This window comes from Mercenaria mercenaria, chromosome 2, assembly GCF_021730395.1.
Source record: "Mercenaria mercenaria strain notata chromosome 2, MADL_Memer_1, whole genome shotgun sequence".
In the NCBI taxonomy this organism is placed as follows: domain Eukaryota; kingdom Metazoa; phylum Mollusca; class Bivalvia; order Venerida; family Veneridae; genus Mercenaria; species Mercenaria mercenaria.
Window position 1 is genome coordinate 56,829,516 of NC_069362.1, and position 22,191 is coordinate 56,851,706.

General features: G+C 33.1%; 1 protein-coding gene across 2 annotated transcripts in view; it reads right to left on the reverse strand.

Annotated features, from left to right (window-relative positions):
* Positions 1-2,870: 2,870 nt before the first annotated feature.
* LOC123564001 (receptor-type guanylate cyclase Gyc76C-like) overlaps positions 2,871-22,191 on the reverse strand; it is a 121,168-nt gene continuing 101,847 nt past the window's right edge. For both annotated transcript variants that reach the window (XM_045357243.2, XM_045357242.2), the window contains 10 exons: positions 19,186-19,362; positions 16,865-17,030; positions 13,012-13,161; positions 12,478-12,658; positions 11,061-11,201; positions 8,399-8,522; positions 7,455-7,593; positions 6,585-6,788; positions 6,238-6,329; positions 2,871-5,753 (listed from right to left, as the gene is read on the reverse strand). In XM_045357243.2, the coding sequence (XP_045213178.2) occupies positions 5,358-5,753; positions 6,238-6,329; positions 6,585-6,788; positions 7,455-7,593; positions 8,399-8,522; positions 11,061-11,201; positions 12,478-12,658; positions 13,012-13,161; positions 16,865-17,030; positions 19,186-19,362 (1,770 nt within the window). In that variant the 3' untranslated portion in view covers positions 2,871-5,357. The remainder of the gene's footprint in view (positions 5,754-6,237; positions 6,330-6,584; positions 6,789-7,454; positions 7,594-8,398; positions 8,523-11,060; positions 11,202-12,477; positions 12,659-13,011; positions 13,162-16,864; positions 17,031-19,185; positions 19,363-22,191) is intronic.

Sequence of the window (22,191 nt, forward strand, 5' to 3'; positions counted from 1 at the left end):
CGTTTCCATTGATACTTTGGTACTATATATACTAAAACTATGCTCTAAAATTGTTCATATTGCAGTAGAAAATAGTAATTTCTTGAATTAAATTAGTGTTATCATGGAAACGAATTCCGTAAACAATATATCTAAATGTAAAATTCAAAGGCGTAGACACTGGTCTGTTTAATGAACACAGCTTCAGCTTTTTATCTGTATTTCGACATTAGCCAAGAAAATAATTACAAACACAATGATTTTTCCATACAAATGTCAGATCAGCTATAGTTCTGCTGTAAGTATTTTAAGCTTTGACAGGGGGGTTCCCAGTAAGGTGTCTGCGCAAAATGTGTTTTTATTTTATTTATATTTTGTGGCAATATACCTTCATGTATTAAGTTTCATTAACAAGTGTTACTGTTACCAGTTTTGACTTACTTTTATAGATATTCATATTAAAGTGGGTGGGGTAATTTGACATGTAACCAGCCAGGAACACAATTTCCGTATTTTTTTTTCTTTAAATGGTTCAAACTTTCTACCTGAAACCTTCATTATAAAATAACTATGCAATGGACATTCACACAACATGTTGCATTTTAAATTGTCTTGAATACTTTTTCGTCACAGACTGTGGCCTGATCAAATTTACTTATTTTCTCTAGTTGAGATATTCAAGTGTTATTTACAGCAGATATTGTAAACTAAATAATATTAAAATGACAGCATATCAGTACACTCTGATTAATATTGGAAGAGTGGTACCCTCTCAAACTGTGAAAAGTCGGTGGGGTAAATAAACATTCGAAGCAACACTATTACAAAAATAAAAATTGTGCAGTTATTAAGAAATGGCCTCAAATTATCTACTACTATCTTACTTCATTTTATGTTACTGTTTTGTGTGTTTGCATTTCAAAACGCCAGAATGGAATGCTATGCGATACCTATACGTGCGCGCTCTATTTATTATCATGTTTGGTTGTTGTTTTTTTCTCACTGTCACGTGATCTTTGCAAGGTGCTCGCTGAACGGAATTCCGGTATTTTTTAAGAACCGGGAAACACTTATCAGAAATAGTAGACGAATGTTTTTATTTTCAATTTATTTGAAAATCAACGATTTTCAACAGAATTCGGTAAAATATACATTTTTAGAACATCAAATAAGCGATATAAAGGTGAATATAGGAAACGTTTGATTTTTTAAAAATCTCACACCACGATGTGTGGATTAGTCGCTCTAACAGACTGGCTGGCACTGAAGCCGTTGAAAACTCAGTTATCATACATAGTTTTTTAAAAGATGAGGAAAAAGGATTGACTATGGAAACACGAGCTCCGCGACGTATACATTTTAAGCTTATTTTAGAAAGCTAGCGCGAAATTATAAACTAAGCAGATTTCTACGGATAACAGTGAAACCGAAATACATGTACACTAAAAAGTGTTAAATATCCGAAACGCTAGTAGTACTGTTTATAGATTTCAAATAATATATTGCGGACTATATTAATGACTAATTCCAAAACCACGAAATGCTGAGACAACAACAGATCTGGTGGCATTTATCTACCACACTCCTTATTTTGCTTCTTAAGTTATTTAGCTCTTGGTGTTGTTAATATATGTGGTGAAGTTCCATTAGAATAATTTATTCTTTCTATAATGTATTTTATTTATTTCAAAAAATTAAATGTTATCAATAATGATACAATGCTAAAGTAAGGCGTTCACTATATCCCCTCCTCACTCATTTATTGAAAAGTCAAACCAAGATAAACGCACACCTTTGTAGAACCATCAACGGTTCGGTCATACAGTCAACGCTATAATACCAATTCTATCAGAGATTTATATCTTGCACAATTCCCATTTGGTTATTTGAGAGATATATTGATTCTGATTCATAGACACGTAACAGGGCGGGTTTAGTGTTTAACACTTTCCCACTAACCGAAAAAAAATCAAGCGAAAATAACATGATTTACAGTAATCATTCATATTGAAATAAAACTTGGGATATGAGCTTGCATTTTCTATAAAATATTCATTTTTTTATTTTCCTTTGCGTTCTGCTAGTTTGCGCTTGAAGTGCTTCTAAGGATTCGTGTCAAACCAGTGGACAGCTGTTATCGTTTCGTTATAAGGATTCGTGTCAAGCCAGTGGACAGCTGTTACCGTTTCGTTATAAGGATTCGTGTCAAACCAGTGGACAGCTGTTACCGTTTCGTTATAAGGATTCGTGTCAAACCAGTGGACAGCTGTTACCGTTTCGTTATAAGGATTCGTGTCAAACCAGTGGACAGCTGTTACCGTTTCGTTATAAGGATTCGTGTCAAACCTGTGGACAGCTGTTACCGTTTCGTTATAAGGATTCGTGTCAAACCAGTGGACAGCTGTTACCGTTTCGTTATAAGGATTCGTGTCAAACCAGTGGACAGCTGTTATCGTTTCGTTATAAGGATTCGTGTCAAGCCAGTGGCAGCTGTTACCGTTTCGTTATAAGGATTCGTGTCAAACCAGTGGCAGCTGTTACGTTTCGTTATAAGGATTCGTGTCAAACCAGTGGACAGCTGTTACCGTTTCGTTTAAGGATTCGTGTCAACCTGTGGACAGCTGTTACCGTTTCGTTATAAGGATTCGTGTCAAACCTGTGGACAGCTGTTACCGTTTCGTTATAAGGATCCATGTCAAACCAATGGACAGCTGTTACTGTTCCGTTATAAGGATTCATTATATAAATGGATTGCTATTCGACGTCCGTTTCGTTCGTATAAGGGCAATTCGTGTCTAATAAAGTGAAAATCACGAGAATCAACTTTATATTATAAGTATTTCAATTCAAACCACAGGGACATTTACATGAAATATTCTCTAACGTTAGAAGTGAACACATTTTATAGAAATTAAATATCTCTGAAGATTTTAGATTACATTATTTTTCAGCTTTCGTTACTTTGCATGTATGTACATTTATTTAGTCGCTTGCTGTGTGTTCTAATTGGTTGATTGTACAACAGAACGTATTTACACTTGAAAACAACAATATGACTTAATGAAGTACTTTTTGTTGTAGCTCCGTGTCGTATATAAAAGGTATTATTATAAATATTTTTGTATACTATAAGATAAAAGTGCACTAAATACTGCCATTTACAAATAAATATGGCTATTGAATGAAAATATAGAGCGACGTGATTTGTGTAAATTCAATTCAATTCAATTCAATTCAATTTTCAATTCAATTCAATTTATTACTCTCATTTCATGATACACATGATAATATGAGGCAAAATATAATATTGACATATAATATCAGTGAGGCTAAATATTATACATTTAACATGGTTATACAAAGGGAGATGTTCCTTTCAACAGAATATATATAACCAAAAACATTTCATTTGTAGTAATGACAATACTGCCCGACAAAAAGTATACATATATCACCACTAGCATAAATCACTGTATTCAAAACATCACTCAAATATTTTAATAATTTCCTTAAGGATGTACAAGCGTTTTTTTTTTCAGGATATCCGCCATTTTGAAAAATGTTTCTTCGAATATTGCTTTCTAACAAAAGTTTTGCAAAAAATTAACGTTAAATAATTAAAATATGGCTAATAATGTACCATTTAACAAAACAGATTCTACTTTTTGCGAAAAAAATTTTTTCACCCGTATTTTTGGCTGGCATTTGCCTAAATTTGACGTAAGATTTAAGATGGGGTAGGGGTAGGTAATTTCAAATATCTATGAAATAGATCAAGTTTGGTTTTGATATTTTTCTGACTGATACATATAACAATAAGCTATAACTGAAATAAAACTCTTCAAGATAGCACTTTATTTTATCTAGAAAATATAGATTAAAGCAAAAAGAACAAAAATATCAAAATTCACCAGTTTTTAACAGTTTTTTCTTAATAAATCTCTTAGATGCACGGTAACCCCAACATTTTTCCTGTCCGTTTTGAAGCATTTTTGTATGTCATTAAAGCTACAAAATATTTTGAAAATCTTACCGTCAGAATTTTTTTGCATATCTAAAAACATTTTATTCCATTGAAAATAAAGTGGGTGGGGTAATTATGTCAACATGTAAAAATGAAAGAGATTTGTTCGTGACATTTATGCTTATATAATACTGATATCACCTTGTATTCATATTAACCTGTAAGACATGAAATCCCTTTAACATTAAATGGGATATTATATGTTTTATAACATACCACCATTTTTACAGTTTTACAAAATTTCAGAAATGCTCAAACACTGGGAGAAGAAAATGCCCTATAAAAATAAAACGAGTTCGGTGACCTGTGTTTTTTCTTCTCTTGTTTGTCTTAGAAACTAATGTTCTTCAAGCTCACAGAGCATGAAAAAATTCTGACCGTTAGAAAAAATTCGCTCCTACATCCTTAATAAACATACATAGCTTTCTATATTCAACATGATTGTGTAAATTGGTTGTCATTAATTTTTCAAATGATATGACATTAGGGTTCCTTATGTATTGTGGTTTAATAAATTTTTTTCTTGCAATATTTAATGCTGAACATTCTAAGAGATAATGAAACTCATCGTTAATATTTTGATTACATAATGTACATTTCCTTAATTCTAAAGGGATTCTATTCCAACAACCGGTTTCTATAGGCAGTCTGTGATTTCTCGTTCTGAATTTAACAATATACTTAAGATATTTTGTTTGTGTACTGATCAGATAGTCTTCAAAACCAAATTTTGTTTTAAATATCCTATAATTTTTACAACTACTTGAATTTTCAATATTTGAATACCATTCATTTAGAAATAAATCACGTAATTTTTGCTTTATAGTCATATAAAGCCATTTACCATTTGGGAATGTTTGTGTTTCCCATACATTTATCATTCCACTGCTTATCAATATATCTTTAACATTTCTAATCCATAAATAATGTCTTATGTTATTTACATTTGTTTCTTGGAAATGATTTAAAAGTATGGCATACATATCCCCTGTTAATTTACTTTCATTTGAGCTAACAAGTTTTGACCAGAATGATACAATCCTCGATTTGATGTCAATTGATATTGGTGTAACACCTGTTTCACCGTAAACAATATTATTTGCCGTACAATTTTTCACATTCAAAATATACTTTAAAAATTTCAACTGTACCCTTTCAATTACATCTATGTTTCCATATCCCCATACCTCACAACCATAGAAAAGTATAGGTTTTACAGTTTTTGAAAACAGTTCAATCTGCATGTAAAGTATTGTTATATATTTTGATATGGTTCATTGTTTTGTAAGTAATGTTTTGTCTACATTTCAGAAACAAGCCTATGTTTCACAGAATGGGACAAAACATTGAAAATTTATGTCACGTGACTAAGAAGGGGTTTCATTTCCACACGTGTTTCTATATCTCCGTTTCTCTGTCTGCTCGAATCACTTTTATGTCTTCCGTTACATAAGATGTCACTTTCATGTAAGCTAGAAACAGTTTCCTCTATATTCGGATCATTTATCATCCCTGTAGTATCACTATGCTCTTCTGTCCCGCTGTGATTCCAGGACGATTCGCGGACAGAATCATAAGCATTATTTGTTTCACCATCAAGTGATGTTCGGAAAGTGATTGTTTCATCAATATCACTATCACCAGCAGTAGGTACTGCAAAACCTTGAGATGCTGACACGGATTCTAACCGTTTCAAACGTTTTTGTTTGTTCTCACTGATCAGCCAGTATGTAAGGATTTCACCTTTACCCTGTAATGTAGATATTTAATTAAACATTTTGTGTAAATATGTTGAGTCAAACTGGTTGATCAAATCTACTTTAATGAAAGACATTTTCATTTCAAAGAAGTGACTTAACACGCACCAATAAAATGAACAATATCTGATTATTTTGTGTAAAGCAGCAAAACATTTACTCATAACTGATAAATAAGAACTAAACATGATACAGGAATTATAAAATTCTTAGAAAACTGGCTAGCATTAATTATATAGGGAAGCAGTATAACAAGTGTTCACTCATATTTGAATGGACACAATACACTGTTACATTTGACTACTGTTTCAAGTGATAAATCGTGACGTATACTTATTCTAAATGTCATTACAAAACATAATATCACAAGTACAATATTTTATTTACATTATATATTATGGTTACATATAATAATTCCAAGATCAGACAAACGATGACGTTTTTAATTAAATGCAATAAATTTAAATGTTCATATACCTTCATTGACACTAGACCTCTTTCCTTAAGAATGTAACCGCCTAATTGGTCCAGTAACGTCTTACATTGTGGGGAACAATGGATTTTCAACGCTGAAAAATTCGGGAAAAGAAATTACTTTTATTTCTTATTATACTAATCCTTATTTGGTTTTAAAAAGCCTTTAACGATTATGTATATATGAATGAAGTGTATATATATATTTATTTTGTTCGAATATTTTTCCCACTCTATTGCTAAGAAATCGAATTTTCACGTTCGCTTAGAATGTGCTATGCAGTATAACCGATTTGATAGTTAATCTATACAGGTTTATACAGGCTTATGCAGGGATGACTTCTACTTACCAATTCCATTGCTCTCCATTCTGCTCGTCGTATTTACAGTATCCCCAAACAGACAATATCTAGGCATTTTCAGGCCAACAACACCAGCCACTACTGGCCCAGAGTGAATACCAATACGTAGCTTTAATGTTTCATCAGGACGATTGCGTATTTTAAACTGCTTAATTGCCTTTAGTAAGTGAAGTGACATTGATGCAATCTCACCTGTTAGATATAAAACAATTATGGAATTAACGCTTTAGAGTAAATTTTATTTGCAAAAAGACAGATCTTATTCTAAACTATTGTTTACAGATAAGTGGAAATCTGCATTGAATTGAATTACTTTATATAACTTTATACTATTGCTGTAAGCTACGATTTGTTTATCAGTGCATGACTTATTTGTAATATACGTAGAAGCTGCACATTAATCTATCAATTTGTCTTGACACTTCTTAAAACTGTGGTATTATCTTTATAACACTCACAAATATTTTCTTGATTTAGCATAGAGGTCCCCTGAGAAAATTTTAACTTTCTGAATCTTCCCTAACATGGAGAAAACATCATATGCATTCTACTCTGTGGTAATAATTGGAATTATTTATTTAGTAAATTGATACAACTATGAAAACAATCAGGAAGACAGTTAAATGCTGCAGGGTCGATGTCTTTGGTAACGTTGATTTAATGGAAATGAAAACATAGTAAACTATATAATATAAGCACAGATTCCAAGAGACGAAACTACAATTTGATTAAACTGGTAGAAAACAGCATTTAAATTTAAATGTTCTTCTTCATTGTCATTTTGACCCATCATAAAAGCAATGTGTTTGTGAAACAAGACTGGAGCTATATTCATTGTTAACGTAATGGTTTGTTTACCAGCATGAAGAAGTCCGTTACGTTTTGGCAAGCCGGAGCAAACCATGTAAGCGTCACCAATCGTTTCTACTTTATAGACGTCGTAATGCTCGATGATAGAGTCAAACAGGGTGTATAGATCATTGAGCAGATTCACAACCTGTAAGAAAATATACCTATATCTCCTCCTGGTAAACTGGTTCTATTTAAACGATCAAATTCTAGGGAGTTTTGTGAAGTAAAGATGCATTCACAATACTGACTAGCTACATAACAAGTTGATGCTTTATACAGCGAAGCAATGTAATGATGTAATGGTTCTGAGTGGGTAATTCCAGAAATCGCGCGTCAATCAAGTTAGACTTCAACTATTCCACAATTAAGGCACTTAACTGATGATGCTATTCAGTATCTTATATATTAAGCTTAATTTCATGATAATATGTTCTAATGTGTTTTACATACATTCATACAGACAGACAAACACAACCACTCAATGGCTAGAAATTAATCATCTACCAGTGCATCTTACCAGTAGGAAAGAGCGAGAGACAGGGCTCCTAGGAGAGAGAGAGAGAGAACACGGCTTATCTAATGCGAGTAAACAGCCTTGTTCTTTCACCGATACATGCGACTGAGTTTTCCCCGAAACAAAAAAAAAAACAATAATTTCCATTTAACTGGGTGGGAGCATCTCTGGTATTTCCCAGTGTTTTGACCAAGACTTGAACCCCGAACTTCTTGACTTACATGCGTGTTACCACTAGACAACAGGACTACCAAAACCCTGATATTCACGAAAGTTTGTCATTTCAACGCTTGCTTATCATTATATATATTAGATTGCTGTCGACATATACATCCGTTTTTGATCTGCAATGTGTAATTAAAAAGTAAAATCTATATCAAGTAATTATTACAAGGTCTGCAATATGGCTTTGCGATGTGCAATACGCAACCTTTACCTGCAATGGTGAGCTGTCTGCACACATGGCCGTGAAGCCGCATATGTCAGAGAAATATATTGTTACACTGTCAAACGATTCTGCCTCTACAACTTTTCCTCGTTTTAACTGCTCGGTCACTGCCCTGGAAATAATTAGGTGATTTGTAAATTAGTTATACTAACCATATATGCTAAATATTGGAATTCTGTATAAATATTGAATGGAATTACTTAAACCTCTACATATCGGCTCTCGCTGACAAAAATCTGTATTGAAGAGGCACAGTTCTGAATTTTACTTTTAAGTCTTAATTAGAATGTGTGCAGACAATTATCGTATTATGACTTCAGTGGAATTTTTCATTCATTCGCAAACTTGCTTAACGAAAGTATTCCTATTGTGCCGGCTTCCCTTACAGTCAAATCACGTGTTTCCGAGTACGGTTTGCTAACTATATATTACTATAAATGATATAACTTGCTAGTTATTTTGAGCAATGCAATACGAAACTACGAAAACTCGAGAAAATACATGTTTTTACAGCACTAAAAGTGTTATTATTTTTCCTTTCATATTTATCATTCAAACAGATATTGATATTTTCAACTTTTTTTTAAAGATTATACTGTTAGCATACGTAATTTAACAATACAACACTCAATATATGTGATGGCTAGTCTGTAAAAATATCTTACATAACACATTTTAATATATACTTTCTAATGAACTACTGAGAAATATTGATAAAATATAATTTATATTTTCATTGTATTTATGTTTCACTGCAGTGAAATATATTTTTCTATATTTTAACTGCAATAAACATATTTTCTATATTTTCACTGGTTTTCCGGAACTATTTAGTATTCATTCATTTGAAGTGAAAACAAGTGTTCAAAGTTTCAAAGCCACATGTCAAATAGTTTTGACAAAACGCGGACTTGTACGAAAACTGAACCAATTTCAAAGTCCAAAAGGGCCACAATTCAGCAAAAACTAGTTGACAGAGTTATGCACTCTCGCCTACAGGTAAGACATCATGATGATAAACAAGAGTTCAAAGAGTCAAATAGTTTTGACAAAACGCGGACTTGTACGAAAACTGAACCAATTTCAAAGTCCAACAAGAGCACCGCAATGCGCAGCAATATACGCCCGAAGGTATGACCTTTGACCCATAAGTGTAACCTTGACCTTGTAGCTAGCCATCCAGAACATGCGCTCTGCATTTGTCCATAGTGGTGAACATTTGTGCCAAGTCTTTTTACCATCCTTCAAGCAGTTCAAGAGTTACAGAGCGGACACGAAACACACTCACATCAAAGGTAAGAACTTCCAAAATAAATTCTAAATCCGCAGAAAAAAATCTAAATCCGAAAAAACATCCTTACCAGGTACAGATATGTCAAAATACACTTAACAATTGGAGGTACCATCCATGTTGTACCACAGAAAAGTGGTCTCGGTTTTTCCCAACGGCCAATAACAAAACATTTACAAAATAAGCTATTTAAACATAAAAAGGAAGTAATTAAAAACAATTATTGTAAGTGAACAAAAAGGGATCTGCCAAATAAAAACAAGAGCATCGCAATGCAGAGCAATATACACACAAAACAAGGGATCTGCCAAATAAAAACAAGAGCATCGCAATGCAGAGCAATATACACACAAAACAAAGTCATATGACCTTTGACCCCTAAGTGTTACCCTGACCTTGAAGCGAGCCATCCAGAACATGCGCTTTGCACATCGTCTTGATATGGTGAACATTTGTGTCAAGTTTCTTTGAAATCCTTCAAGAGGATCAAGAGTTACAGAGCGGACACGAAACACACTCCTATGACATTTGACCCCTAAATGTGACCTCGACCTTGAAGCGAGCCATCCAGAACATGCGCTCTGCAAGTCGTCCCGTTGTGGTGAACATTTGTGTCAAGTTTCTTTGAAATCCTTCAAGGGGTTCAAGAGTTACAAAGCGGACACAAAATTGCTAAGGGACGGACAAACGGACGGACACCGGGGGTATAACATAATACGTCCCTTCGGGCGTATAAAAATGAAGATTAGTGAAACAAACTATTTCAAGTCAAAATATATACTTTGTACAATGATCTAACCGGTGTACGCAACTCGTACAACTACACTCCTCATATTTAATATCTTCGCGGCTGATGTAAAGGTAACGTTTTTCGTTTACTTCGAAAATAAGACAAAATTTCATGTATTGTTGTTGTTGTTGTTGTCGCTCGTTCTTAATGTAAACAAACGACGTTTTCAATCATTTGTGTATATAATAAACAAAAATTCAAGTTTTTTTTTCTCATAAATATTTTTTTCATCTCGTGGTTTGAAAAAAAACAAGTCACTCGTGGCTACGCCACTTGTGAAATATTTTATTTTCATACCATTCAATGAAAATAAAAACCATATTCATCATCATTGAAATTCATGCAAAAATATTTAATATCATCTACATATGCAAAAACACTTTTAAGATATTTCGGAAATAAAAGTGAAATGTCCTTGGTAACCAACAAATGATATGCATATTATTCCTCGCAAGTAATTCTGAAACTACAATAGAAGTTTTATCTTTATTCGTTAAAATTTGGTATTCTAACAGAATCAAAATATTATAATTGAGTTTATCAGGATTTAGGTTTTAGTAGAAACTAACTTTGGTAACATTTGAAGTAATATATCTTCTGTTTTCTTCTTCTCTTCCCTGAGTTGATCTGTCCTCTCCTCCACCAAGGCTTCCAGATTGCTCGCGTACTTTTCCATCATAGATATCATGTTATCCATAATATTTGGTTTCCTGTATTTACAAAGTATATATGCTTATTACAACACATATTTGTACTTTTTACTGCTACTCGACTAAATAGGATAAATAAGAGAAAAGGTAGGACACAAAAATGTGTTAAATGCTGTTGTAAACTTTTCCAATAGAATACATTATGATAAATCTACAATACTGATCCTTCAACTGGATATTTCTACATAGGATAAGTGACCGAACCAACTGCGTTCCTGTAAATGTGAGATCATAGATAAAATTTAATAATAAAACAGATGAACTTACTATTACTATCTTATTGCTTTAACGTGTTGCGCATTAGAAGACACGAGTTTAAGCAATCCGTACAATAATCCGTAGCTAATATGTCTGATAGAAAGCTGTTCTAAGTGAAACAGCTTCTTATCTAGCATAAACTGATACGTGTTTGAAACAGTTTTAATAAACAATAGAAGTATTATCATGTGCAAAATATTCTGATAAGAAAGTAATTGATATTAGAAAGTGTTATTATTCGAAATATACTTAACAAGAGACATTAAGGGTCAAGATAAAAACTGTTCTGAACACAACAAATGGAATATATCGTTTTTATTTCATTTTCAAAGATCAAAGTTAACTTCTTGGCATATAGAAAAATACATTATCAAGAAATATTTATTTGTAATTCGATAATGACACTATAAGGCTAATGAACAGTATGATGGATTTTCTCGCTGTTTTATAGGTGGTCCTTGAGTATACTTGATTTTGAAAACACTAGAGAAGATAATGTCCTTATCTTATGATAGACTCCATTCACTCTTTTAAAGAGGATAAATGTTTTTATCTATATTACAAAAATAACAAATTCTTTATCTTTAAATATGAAAAAAAGGCAAATTACATTTTAAAGGTTCTAACCGACAGAGAAAATATAGAAATTCTATTTTATCACATTTAAATGTACCACTATCAAACTGTCACATGAAATAATAAAATTGAGTTATCATAACATCTGCTTGATTTGGTAAGCCCTATTTGGCTGGAGTTGATTTTGCCAACCAGATCTAGACCACAACTGTGATCTGTGCTTGTAAAACCCGTGATAGGTATGTCATAAAATCGTTCTGTCACTGGCATGAAACGGAAGTAGATTTCTGACTAGTGCAAAACGGTTGTTTCTCTCTCTCTCTCTCTCTCTCTCTCTCTCTCTCAATTCGTATTTATTTATGAAATGCATCCCGTGTTTCTTTTTTGAAATATTGATATATAAAATGTTTTACTCAAATCGTAAAAATGTGTGTTATCTTACATTCCTTTCTGCATAGGCTTCAACCTATTTCTGATCATTTTGAAATCCGGCCTTCGTGATGGCTCTTCGTCCCAACACTCTCTGATCACGTCTGTTGCTATTTTTGGCGTCGTATCTAGTGCCCCGAGATGTGGACGGTACGGAGTGTAATTTTGAAATCCTGTTACTCGTGTGATGATTTCTGTTTCAAAATGAAGTAGGGAAAGTACAATACCTTAATTTGAATAAGTTTATGTAATGAAACTTATAGACTTTATGTTCATATTTTTTATTCTAGGAAAAGTATTGGGAATTCTTTTTCTATATACACATGTATTTTGTGTTGCGTGCCTTCATAAATTCCAGTTTAACTATATTTGAGTAGTAACGTTTTCTTCCGTTCCTAACTTGTGCAAAATAACTTGTTATACCGCAATACTGTTAGCTGTTTTGACTTACTAACGCTCAAGGATAATATAATTGCTGCAAGTCAAAATTGCTATGGAACCGGCATAAATAGTGTTAACCTATGTATAAATCATATAATGAAATCACCTTTGGGAGAAAGTTCTGTATCTCCGTATGGTCCTTTCCTTCCATAGATTTCATATAATATTATTGCAAACGAGTAAACATCTCCCTCTAACGTGCCTCGTCTTGGGGCATTATTTACCCGTAACAATTCAGGAGCCTTCCAAAGAAGATCTGTAATAACATGTATACTGCCCTTAGTTATATTAGTTACATGCATCCGTCATTCACGTTTGTTCTTTGATACATAGTATACATTTATTGAATGGCTCTGACCGAGTTCAAATAGTTTTCACTACTGATCGACAAGCCATTCAACAAATAATTTATTACTTGACATCAGAAGTTAATTTTAACAGTTTTATTTTATTGTTTTACATATTAGCCCCAGTAAACATAAAAAAAGCAAGTCATATACCTTAAACTGTGGACCACCTACTTATATATGGAACCATGAAATGATAAATATATCTTTGCTTTTTCACCTTTAAAACCACTATATGGTAACTACAACGGTAGCCATGTTTGGATATGTCCAATATGGCCACTCAAAGCAGAAAACAATGGAACATCATATTAAAGTTTTGAAGATATTCCATGCCTCTTTTTAAAATTCTGTTACTAAACACTATTCACCCTGGCAATGAGCCACACTGGCATTGAGATTTGAATGGTGTTTGACTTAAATATGTCTTCTAAAATAATAGAAAATGCCCAATTTCGTATCAGGTGTTCTAAAATTTCGTATTTATTGTTAGTAAAATCAATCTATTTTGACTTAATGGATGTGGATAAACTGTGATATGTACAAAACACCTAAATATTCAAAAGGACACAAAACGTTGAGAGTAGTAGAAACACGAATGTAACGGTTTGGATAACAAATGCTCATCGGCTGGGATAACTTTGTCTGTTTGGAAGTTTGCGGTTTGGAGTTACCTTTCTAACGGCTAATTTGTTTTTCTTACTCCTATTCATAGTTTGCATTGTGACCATAATCGGTAAGTGAGTGGTGCATTTTCAAACATATCCTCCGATAAAAGAAGCATCGCCATTACATTCTTATGAATGTGCATGCTTTTAAAATGGAAATATAATTATACTTTCAAAGAAATACTCATTTGTTGATCAATATGAATTGTTTAGTTTACCTAATATGTATTTACTCAAACCGATGTTACTACTGCCAGTCTGAAAGACAGTCTTTTCAAGATAGTTTGAAATGGATACAAGATGACAGTAAAAGTGTGTTAATTGAAAACTTGTTGGTGCAAATGTTCTGCGAGGCCAAATTTAGTTTTATGCACATTGACGCACACCACACAAGTAATAATTGTAAAAGAAACATCCCAGTTGAATGGTATCTGTAAAAGGGATAGCTTTAGGTCTGGCAGAAATACGTGGAGCGATAGGTTGAATATTTAGTGGTTGCTTTACAAGGCAAGTTTACCTTATCACCTTTTTATATGTACTATAAGTCTCGTACTCCGTTGTGGTGGTTTTGCTAATGCGAAGCCTAACTGCTTATTTGTTTATACGTTAAGGTTTATCTATGCGTTTTTGTGTGTACATTTCTATGCATAGGCTGTTGTAAGATTTTTAGTGTGAAGAGACTACGTTTTTAGAACGTGGTTTGTCCTATTAGACATTCCCTTTATATATTTCATTTCTCAAGCGTGGCACTGTAATTTTCCCATCTGAAACACAAGTGCGAGAAGATTAACCAGGAAAGGCAATTGTAACACACCATTCATCATAAACTGAAATTCAAATGCATCAGTCTAGAATCTTACCGCATGGCAAAGGGTGCAAGAATACATAATGTCAATTATGCATGGTGGCTAGTGTACCTCATTAAAACATTTGCCGTTTCCCGATCCTACATTTCAAAAGAAGGTAGGCAGAATTTTCTTAGAAAATTAATTATGCACTTGCTTGTTTAATTATATACTGATTACTGGAGTTCCTTGTCACTAAAAAAAGCTCAAGGAATTAATGAGCGACATAAACAATATTGCTTAGACTTATATTGAAGCCACTGAAATGTTCCCTCTTACTAGCTAAATGAAATACCAACTAAACCAAGAACCGTTAGTCACAAAAGGAGCATAACTTTAAAAAAGCAAAGTAGAATCATGAAACTTATGCATAGCATGTCACAGTAAACAAGTGATGAAAGTTGTGAAGTTTCATTTCATTTTTAAAGTTGTTCAGTGAAACAAACAAACATACGTATATCCATACAAAAGCTTAATTTATAAAGTTGAAGAGACGGCATAATTTCATGACAAAGCCAAAGTCAGAGTTATAAAGCCTGTTCATTGTATGTAAGAACAGTAAAGAGGTGTGTAAAGTTTTAATTCATTCTAACTAGAGGTTACTGAAATACCTGTGTACATAAAAATTGCTACAAAAATGCCAAATCGAAAAATGGGCATAACTTTGTGAGAAAGAAAACTAGAGTTACATGCCAGAGCATTACAGTGGACAGGTGTGTTTCGTTTTAATACAATATATTATCAAATCGGGACGCTAAAGCCGACGAACAGATGTATGCAATAACACTGCGTATTCTTCAAATTCCTTTTGGAATTGCGAAAAACTAATTTGTTTTCAAATCGGTTGTGGAGACTGCAAAAAACATGTTTATAAGGGCCTAGTTTCTATTCTTTTACTGATCGCTGTCGCTAAAACGTAACTGACAAATATGGTAGACTAATATAACTTTAAACGAATTTGTTTTAGATCAAATCATCCTAGAGACGGAAGACTTGCTTGTGATAGAACCATTGATTTCGAAAATGAATGACTTGGTTAGGCACTCAAACGTACTTACAGCCCATGTTTTCAAAGTCGTTTTGACCTATGTATCACGATACATAATGCTCCATTTTATAAATGTTCGCGGAAACAAATCTTTAATTATACGTAACACATTCTCAAGCATCGGTATCATAAATAATTTGTTACAATGTTAATTCGTGAATCATTTATACGCAGTTTTTTTCTTTTAACTAAGATATTTAGTTTTATAACCTTCAGTTTGCTTCTTTTTCTAGGTGTTATTCTCTGCGATACATAAACGTTTTGGATCGATTCACCTTAAAATCCAAGTCACTATATTTCATCCATATACAATGCCACTCTGATATCCCAGAAATAGGTGAAGGAGATAACTATAGCTGTATCTGGTTTTATCAACCTTGATGCCGATCGTGTGAATTTAGATACATTCCAAACCGTTACATATGCTAAATCCAAACCGTTAACTGTTATTTACTTACCGTTACTTACTTGATACATGTGGTTGACTTAAGATTGTATTTTGTCGCAAAAATACATACTAAATTTTCGGTCGAGCGACCAATGGCTACATATGCAAAAATGCTTCTTTGTTCTACTTAACAATTTTTACTGATGATACAATTGCAAAACGTTTGAAAAAAATTATAAGTTGCGTTTTTGCTTCTTGATTGCTATAATTTGCACGTTTTTATAACTTAATGATTTAAACTGAAATGCTTTGAAATGGTCATTTTATAACCCATAAGTTGGAGCTTAGAAGGATAAGACAAAACGGTATAAATCTTTATGTAAAAAGATCGTGTTAAATAGAAATCAGAAAAACTCACACGATGTTTCCGTTAGGGAGAGGCCATATTGGACAGATCCAAACACACAGCTACCGGTGTAGTTACCATACAGTGAAAACTGTAAGGATGTGATATAATACGTCACATAGACTTTACTTTATTAATTGCGAACATGTTCACCAGTAGTTGATCAGTAATACTGAGCGAGAGATGTTCCTAAACTGTCATAATTTTGTCATGACACTCTGTCTTCTATATCTAGTAAACTCACATAACACTCTTACTTCTATATCTAGCAAAGTCCCCCTCATCTTCGTCCTCTTCACCCTCTGTAAACTCGTGCAGACCGAAATCTGTTATTTTTAACACCCATCGATTGTCCACCAGGCAATTAGAGGATTTCAGTTTACCATGGGATTTTATTTCACTGTCATGTAAGTATATCATACCCTGCAATTTTTCAAATGTAGTGTTGTAGCTAATATATAGATCGTTCTGTTTCACAATAATACATTTGGCAATAACTCATACATTAGGGAACTAAATTTATGCACGTTATCTATAAAAAGACGAAAATAAAAATCTTATAAAATATACATTTTAGCATTTTAATGCTTGAATAAGCATGTTTGTCACTTTCTAAACGTAACATGCGATATTTGCTAGTTACCAGGACAATAAAAATAGAAAGAACATTACACTAAGAGAACAATGGACAATTAAAACATCAAACTGGAACTTACTATGTAACGGTATATGAAGTTCTGAAGGGTATATCAGATCATCATTTTTGTGCTGTATTTATTGATGAACCTTTATTCAGGTCAATTTCTGCCATTTTTATTAAACAAACTGCACAAAAGTCAGAAAAGGGGCGAAATTTTGTAACAATGCAATATCGAGTAACGAAACCTGTACAATGCGTGTCAGCTCATCAAAGTGGACAACTGTGTGAAGTTTCAATCCATTCCCATTAGAGGGTACTAAGATTCCAGCTTACATATAAAACCTTTACCAAAAACTGCTAGGTCGAAAAAGGGGTTATTTTGCAACTGCAAAATAGTGTTATGGAACCTGTGCACTGCATGTCAGATCACAGTGAACAAGTGTGTCGTGTTAGGTGTATCGATTGTGTATTTTTTCCCATTATTAGCTACTTACATATAGAAACTTGACGAAAAACTGCTAAGTTGAAAAACGGGCATGATTTTGTAATAAGCAAAACAGAGTTATGGAACTTGTGCAATGAAAGTCAATTCAACACAGTTAATAAGTATATGAAGTTCCAATCCCTTTCAAAAGGTAGTAACAGCTTACATGCAAAACAATTAACCAAATCGTGACGCAGACGCCGAATCTGACCCGAACGAATGGGCGAGTCCAATAGCTTTACCTATTCTTCGGATAGTCGACCTAAAAACTTACTAAATGTACATTTTGAAATTTAGCATACATTTAAATCAACATATTACTAATAACATATCAAAATTTCAAAAATATCAAATCATGCAATAAATATTTTGAATACATATAGCAGTTACGCTTTTAGAAAACGGGTGAATACTATTTGAAAGAATACAGAAATGTAGATTTTGATTTTTATTACTAGTAAATGTGGTTAAATACCATGAAAATATCAGATGATCATCGATAGTGTACGACAATGACATAATATTTTTTTTCGTTGTTGTATTCCTTATATCACTAGTTTGAAAATTTTCGACATTGTAGAGTAATTTTGTGAAAGGTGTTGAAGTCATCAGTAAACTTATAAGATGTTGATTTGTCAAAATTTTATAAACAACATATTGTTCTAAGAATTAGCTAAATTTTAAAAATGTACTTTCAGTAATTTTAAGATATCATTACAAAATAACAATAGGCGGATTAGATTCTTTGTCCAGTATATTTGGCAAAATAATGTTAGTTTCTTTTTTATATCTGAAAGGTCTCTGATGGGTCATGCTCTTGTGTGTTTTCTATGTTATCTGAAGAGACTCTGATCTTGCGTGTTTTCTATATATCCCAAGGGCATGCTCTTGTGTGTTTTCTATATCATCTGAAGGGTCTCTGATCTTGCGTGTTTTCTATGTATCTAGTGCGTGTTTCTATATATCTAGAGCGTCTCAGATCTCTTGAATTAGCTTAAAATGCCATTATAGAGATATACCTTTGTAAGTATCAATGGACTTCATTATTCGATATTTTTACTCCAAAAGCTTTCTGTTAATATCGCATTGGAAAAATTGTATAATGTATTATCATTGAACAAATTTATGCAGATGTTTTCTTTTTGATAATGGATGCATTTTCTATGCAGATGCATATGCAAGAAAATATTTTGAATATTTTTATGTAACGTAGCTTTAGTTCTAATAAAAATACTGTAATATAATCCTGCTCTCGACATAGATTATTATGAAAAAAATTCATATAAAGATAAGTATATCATAGAACCGTATCAAAGTTAAGTAGATAAATAATTGAACTCTTGACTTATCGCTAAATTACTAATGATATCTGAAGCTTTTATATTCTCTAAAGAAACTCTAAGTATTCAAGTACTGTGTGCTCCAATAAGTTGAAGCAGTAAACTAGTTCTCACCCTAATAATATCGAAGACTAGAGATGCTCTAAACATGTCATCTAGTTGTATGTCATCGTTTTCAAGCAGATCTTGCAGACTTCCTTTTGAACAATATGCCGTTACGATCAAGACATTTGGAGCATCAAGGCACGCGCCAATAAAGGGATTTAGGTTGTCATGCCGTAAGTCACGAATCTAAATGAAATAAAACATGTTTAATTAGTAAGATGGTGCTTTGTTTTTGTTGTCGTCCCCCCCCCCCCCCCCAGAAAATACTGAATTAAATATGAAACAAGGGGAACGGTGGTCTAGTGGATAAGGTGTCTGCCGCTCAATCCAGGGGTCGTGGGTTCGAGCCCCACTGTGGTCCATGACTTCTATTATGACACCAGTACTGGTTTTTCCAGGAAGCGGACTCTAGAGTGGTTCCAATAAGCTTGAAGCTTTCATCACAATCGTACTAAAACAAATTAATCCCGAATTTTCTATTAGGGCTTGTCCAAATTAACCAGAGGTATGATTATCTCATAGTGGTTGTATAGACTTTTCCGTGGAAACGGATAACTATAGCACAGCTTATTTGCATGTTACGTTTTACACATACTTCACACCCAGTGTTTGATAAGCTGCTGTATGCATAAAACGAACTTGTCCGCGGAAATCTCACCCCGTTATCCGATAAAGCTCAGTCATTTTATACAGATTGTTCGCGAATCCACGAGCAACTTCCGTGACAAACACTCTGTAACGAATTGAAATATACGACTTTCTTTCTATTTATAATTTCCAGGGAAGTTGTAATTCGATTATCTGAAGGCTGAAAATGCGACGTTATTTCATGATCATAAAATTACTGTGGAAGTATTGAAGATATTGCCAGATATGCCGATGGGGCGTTAGACGTTCAATAAGTAATTTAAAGTGCACATTTAAATAAAAAGCGAGAGGTAAATGTTTTCAGTGTGTGAATTTTAAAGATGAGAAATAACAGTTAATAAACATTTTTGACATTTTCCACTTTTCGTATTTCTATTAAAGTTTTATTTCAGGTACAATACATATAGTTAGATCCTGATTAGAAATCACTGTATTATTGTTTATATATTTAATTTTACATTTCCATTTGACAAACATCAGGAAATTTCAATAATCAGACTCAAAAGGCAAGATTTAAAACTTCGTTAATCATTTCTAATCATGCTATCTTGGTTGCGCAACAAAGACTGCCAAAGAGAGGTAATAATGATTTTACAAACTTGCATTTCTAATGAATTTCAGCTAATGGGAAATAACAATTATTAATATTTTCATGTCATTCGCTTCGCTGAAAATGTTAATCAAATTTATACTTACGTATCTTGGTTGGCAACCAAGATACGAATATCAAATTTTAAAAATACCGTCAGTGGAAATCTAGCATGTACTAAGCACTCACTGAACATAAATGTAAACGCTCAGATGTTAAAGTTTTCAACAAATAAATTACTTTGCCAACCACTGATTTACCACCATAAATCATCATTTACTGACAAAACAAGAATTTGTAACAGAATTACCAACGTCCCCCGCCTAGGTACATTTTTCACATAACATATTGCATGCAATACGCCCATCACAGTAAAATTCTTTATACTAGCACCTGTATTTGCATATGATATATTTTTTGGCCAATTATAAAAAAAAGTTATCATATAAGTTATTTATAGTAACAACAAAGGGAAGTTAATCTTAAAATAATAATAATTCTATATAATATAAATCCACACAAAACTCCTTACCAGGTAGAGATAGGTCAAAATACACCTACAGATTGGATGTAAATTGCTTGTTGTACCACAGAAAAGTGATCTCGATTTTTCTCTACGGCCAGAATTAAAAAAAAGTTACAATATAAGTTATTAATAGTTACAACAAAGGGAAGTATTTCTGATAACAAGGGTGCCTCATGGTGATGAATATTTGTGCAAAGCTACATCAAATCCCTCCATGCATGAAGAAGAAATACTCCGGACAGTCATTCTTGAATTTGACCTTTGACCTCTAAGTGTGACCTTGACCTTAGAGCTAGGGACCTGGTTCTTGCGCATGACAAATTAACTCATTATTAGGGAACATTTGTGCCAAGTAATTTTTTAAAATCATTTGATGAATGGCAGAGTTATGGACCGGAAATGAATTATACCCTGTTAACCTTTGACCTCTAAGTGAGACCTTGACCTTGAAGCGGTCTGACACATTGTCTTTTTATGGGGAATATTTATGCCAAGTTATTTCAAAATCCCTTCATGGACGCAACCTATTTCTATATCACCCCTTTTTTCTTCGAAAAAGGCGGGGGACAAAAAGCACTTTATTGCAATAGCAACCCGGTAACAGTCCGATGTAAAACAGAAAAACAATTGAATTTTGATATCGTATATGCTTTAATACGGGTTTAAATACTTTGATATTTAAATATACATAGGAAGGCATGCCCCTTAATCGTCCTGAAATTTTGCCAAAAATTGTTCTGAATATACAATTATTAGGAAAATGTTTTCTTCAAGGCAAAATAAATTCTCATGCATTTGAAATGTTCACATAGAAACATACCACATGCTGGGTACATTTCAGATTTACTGACCCAATCCGGCTATTACAAGAACAATATGGGAAGGTAGAAATACTGTATTTAATGCTTCGAAAAGTTTTATGTTGAGTTTTCAATGAAGCTTTATATATGTGTGTACTAAGAATGCTAATGTAAGTTCTTTTACACCTGTTCGCCACAACATCCGGCGTTCCTTCTATGTCAAACATGTCTGAAATTACCATAGACCCTGTCAATGTATTCATATATATTGTTTTTCAACTACATCTTTGTTTTCGCGACTATGCTGTAACAGCGATACGCCTGGGTCCGAGCAAAACGTAAACTGGCTGGGCATTTGTACGATGCACCGGTCAAGCATACCTGCACTTTAGTCGATTTTTTTACGTCAGAAATGTTGAAAAAATGACAAAAGCATAGGATATGATAGGTTC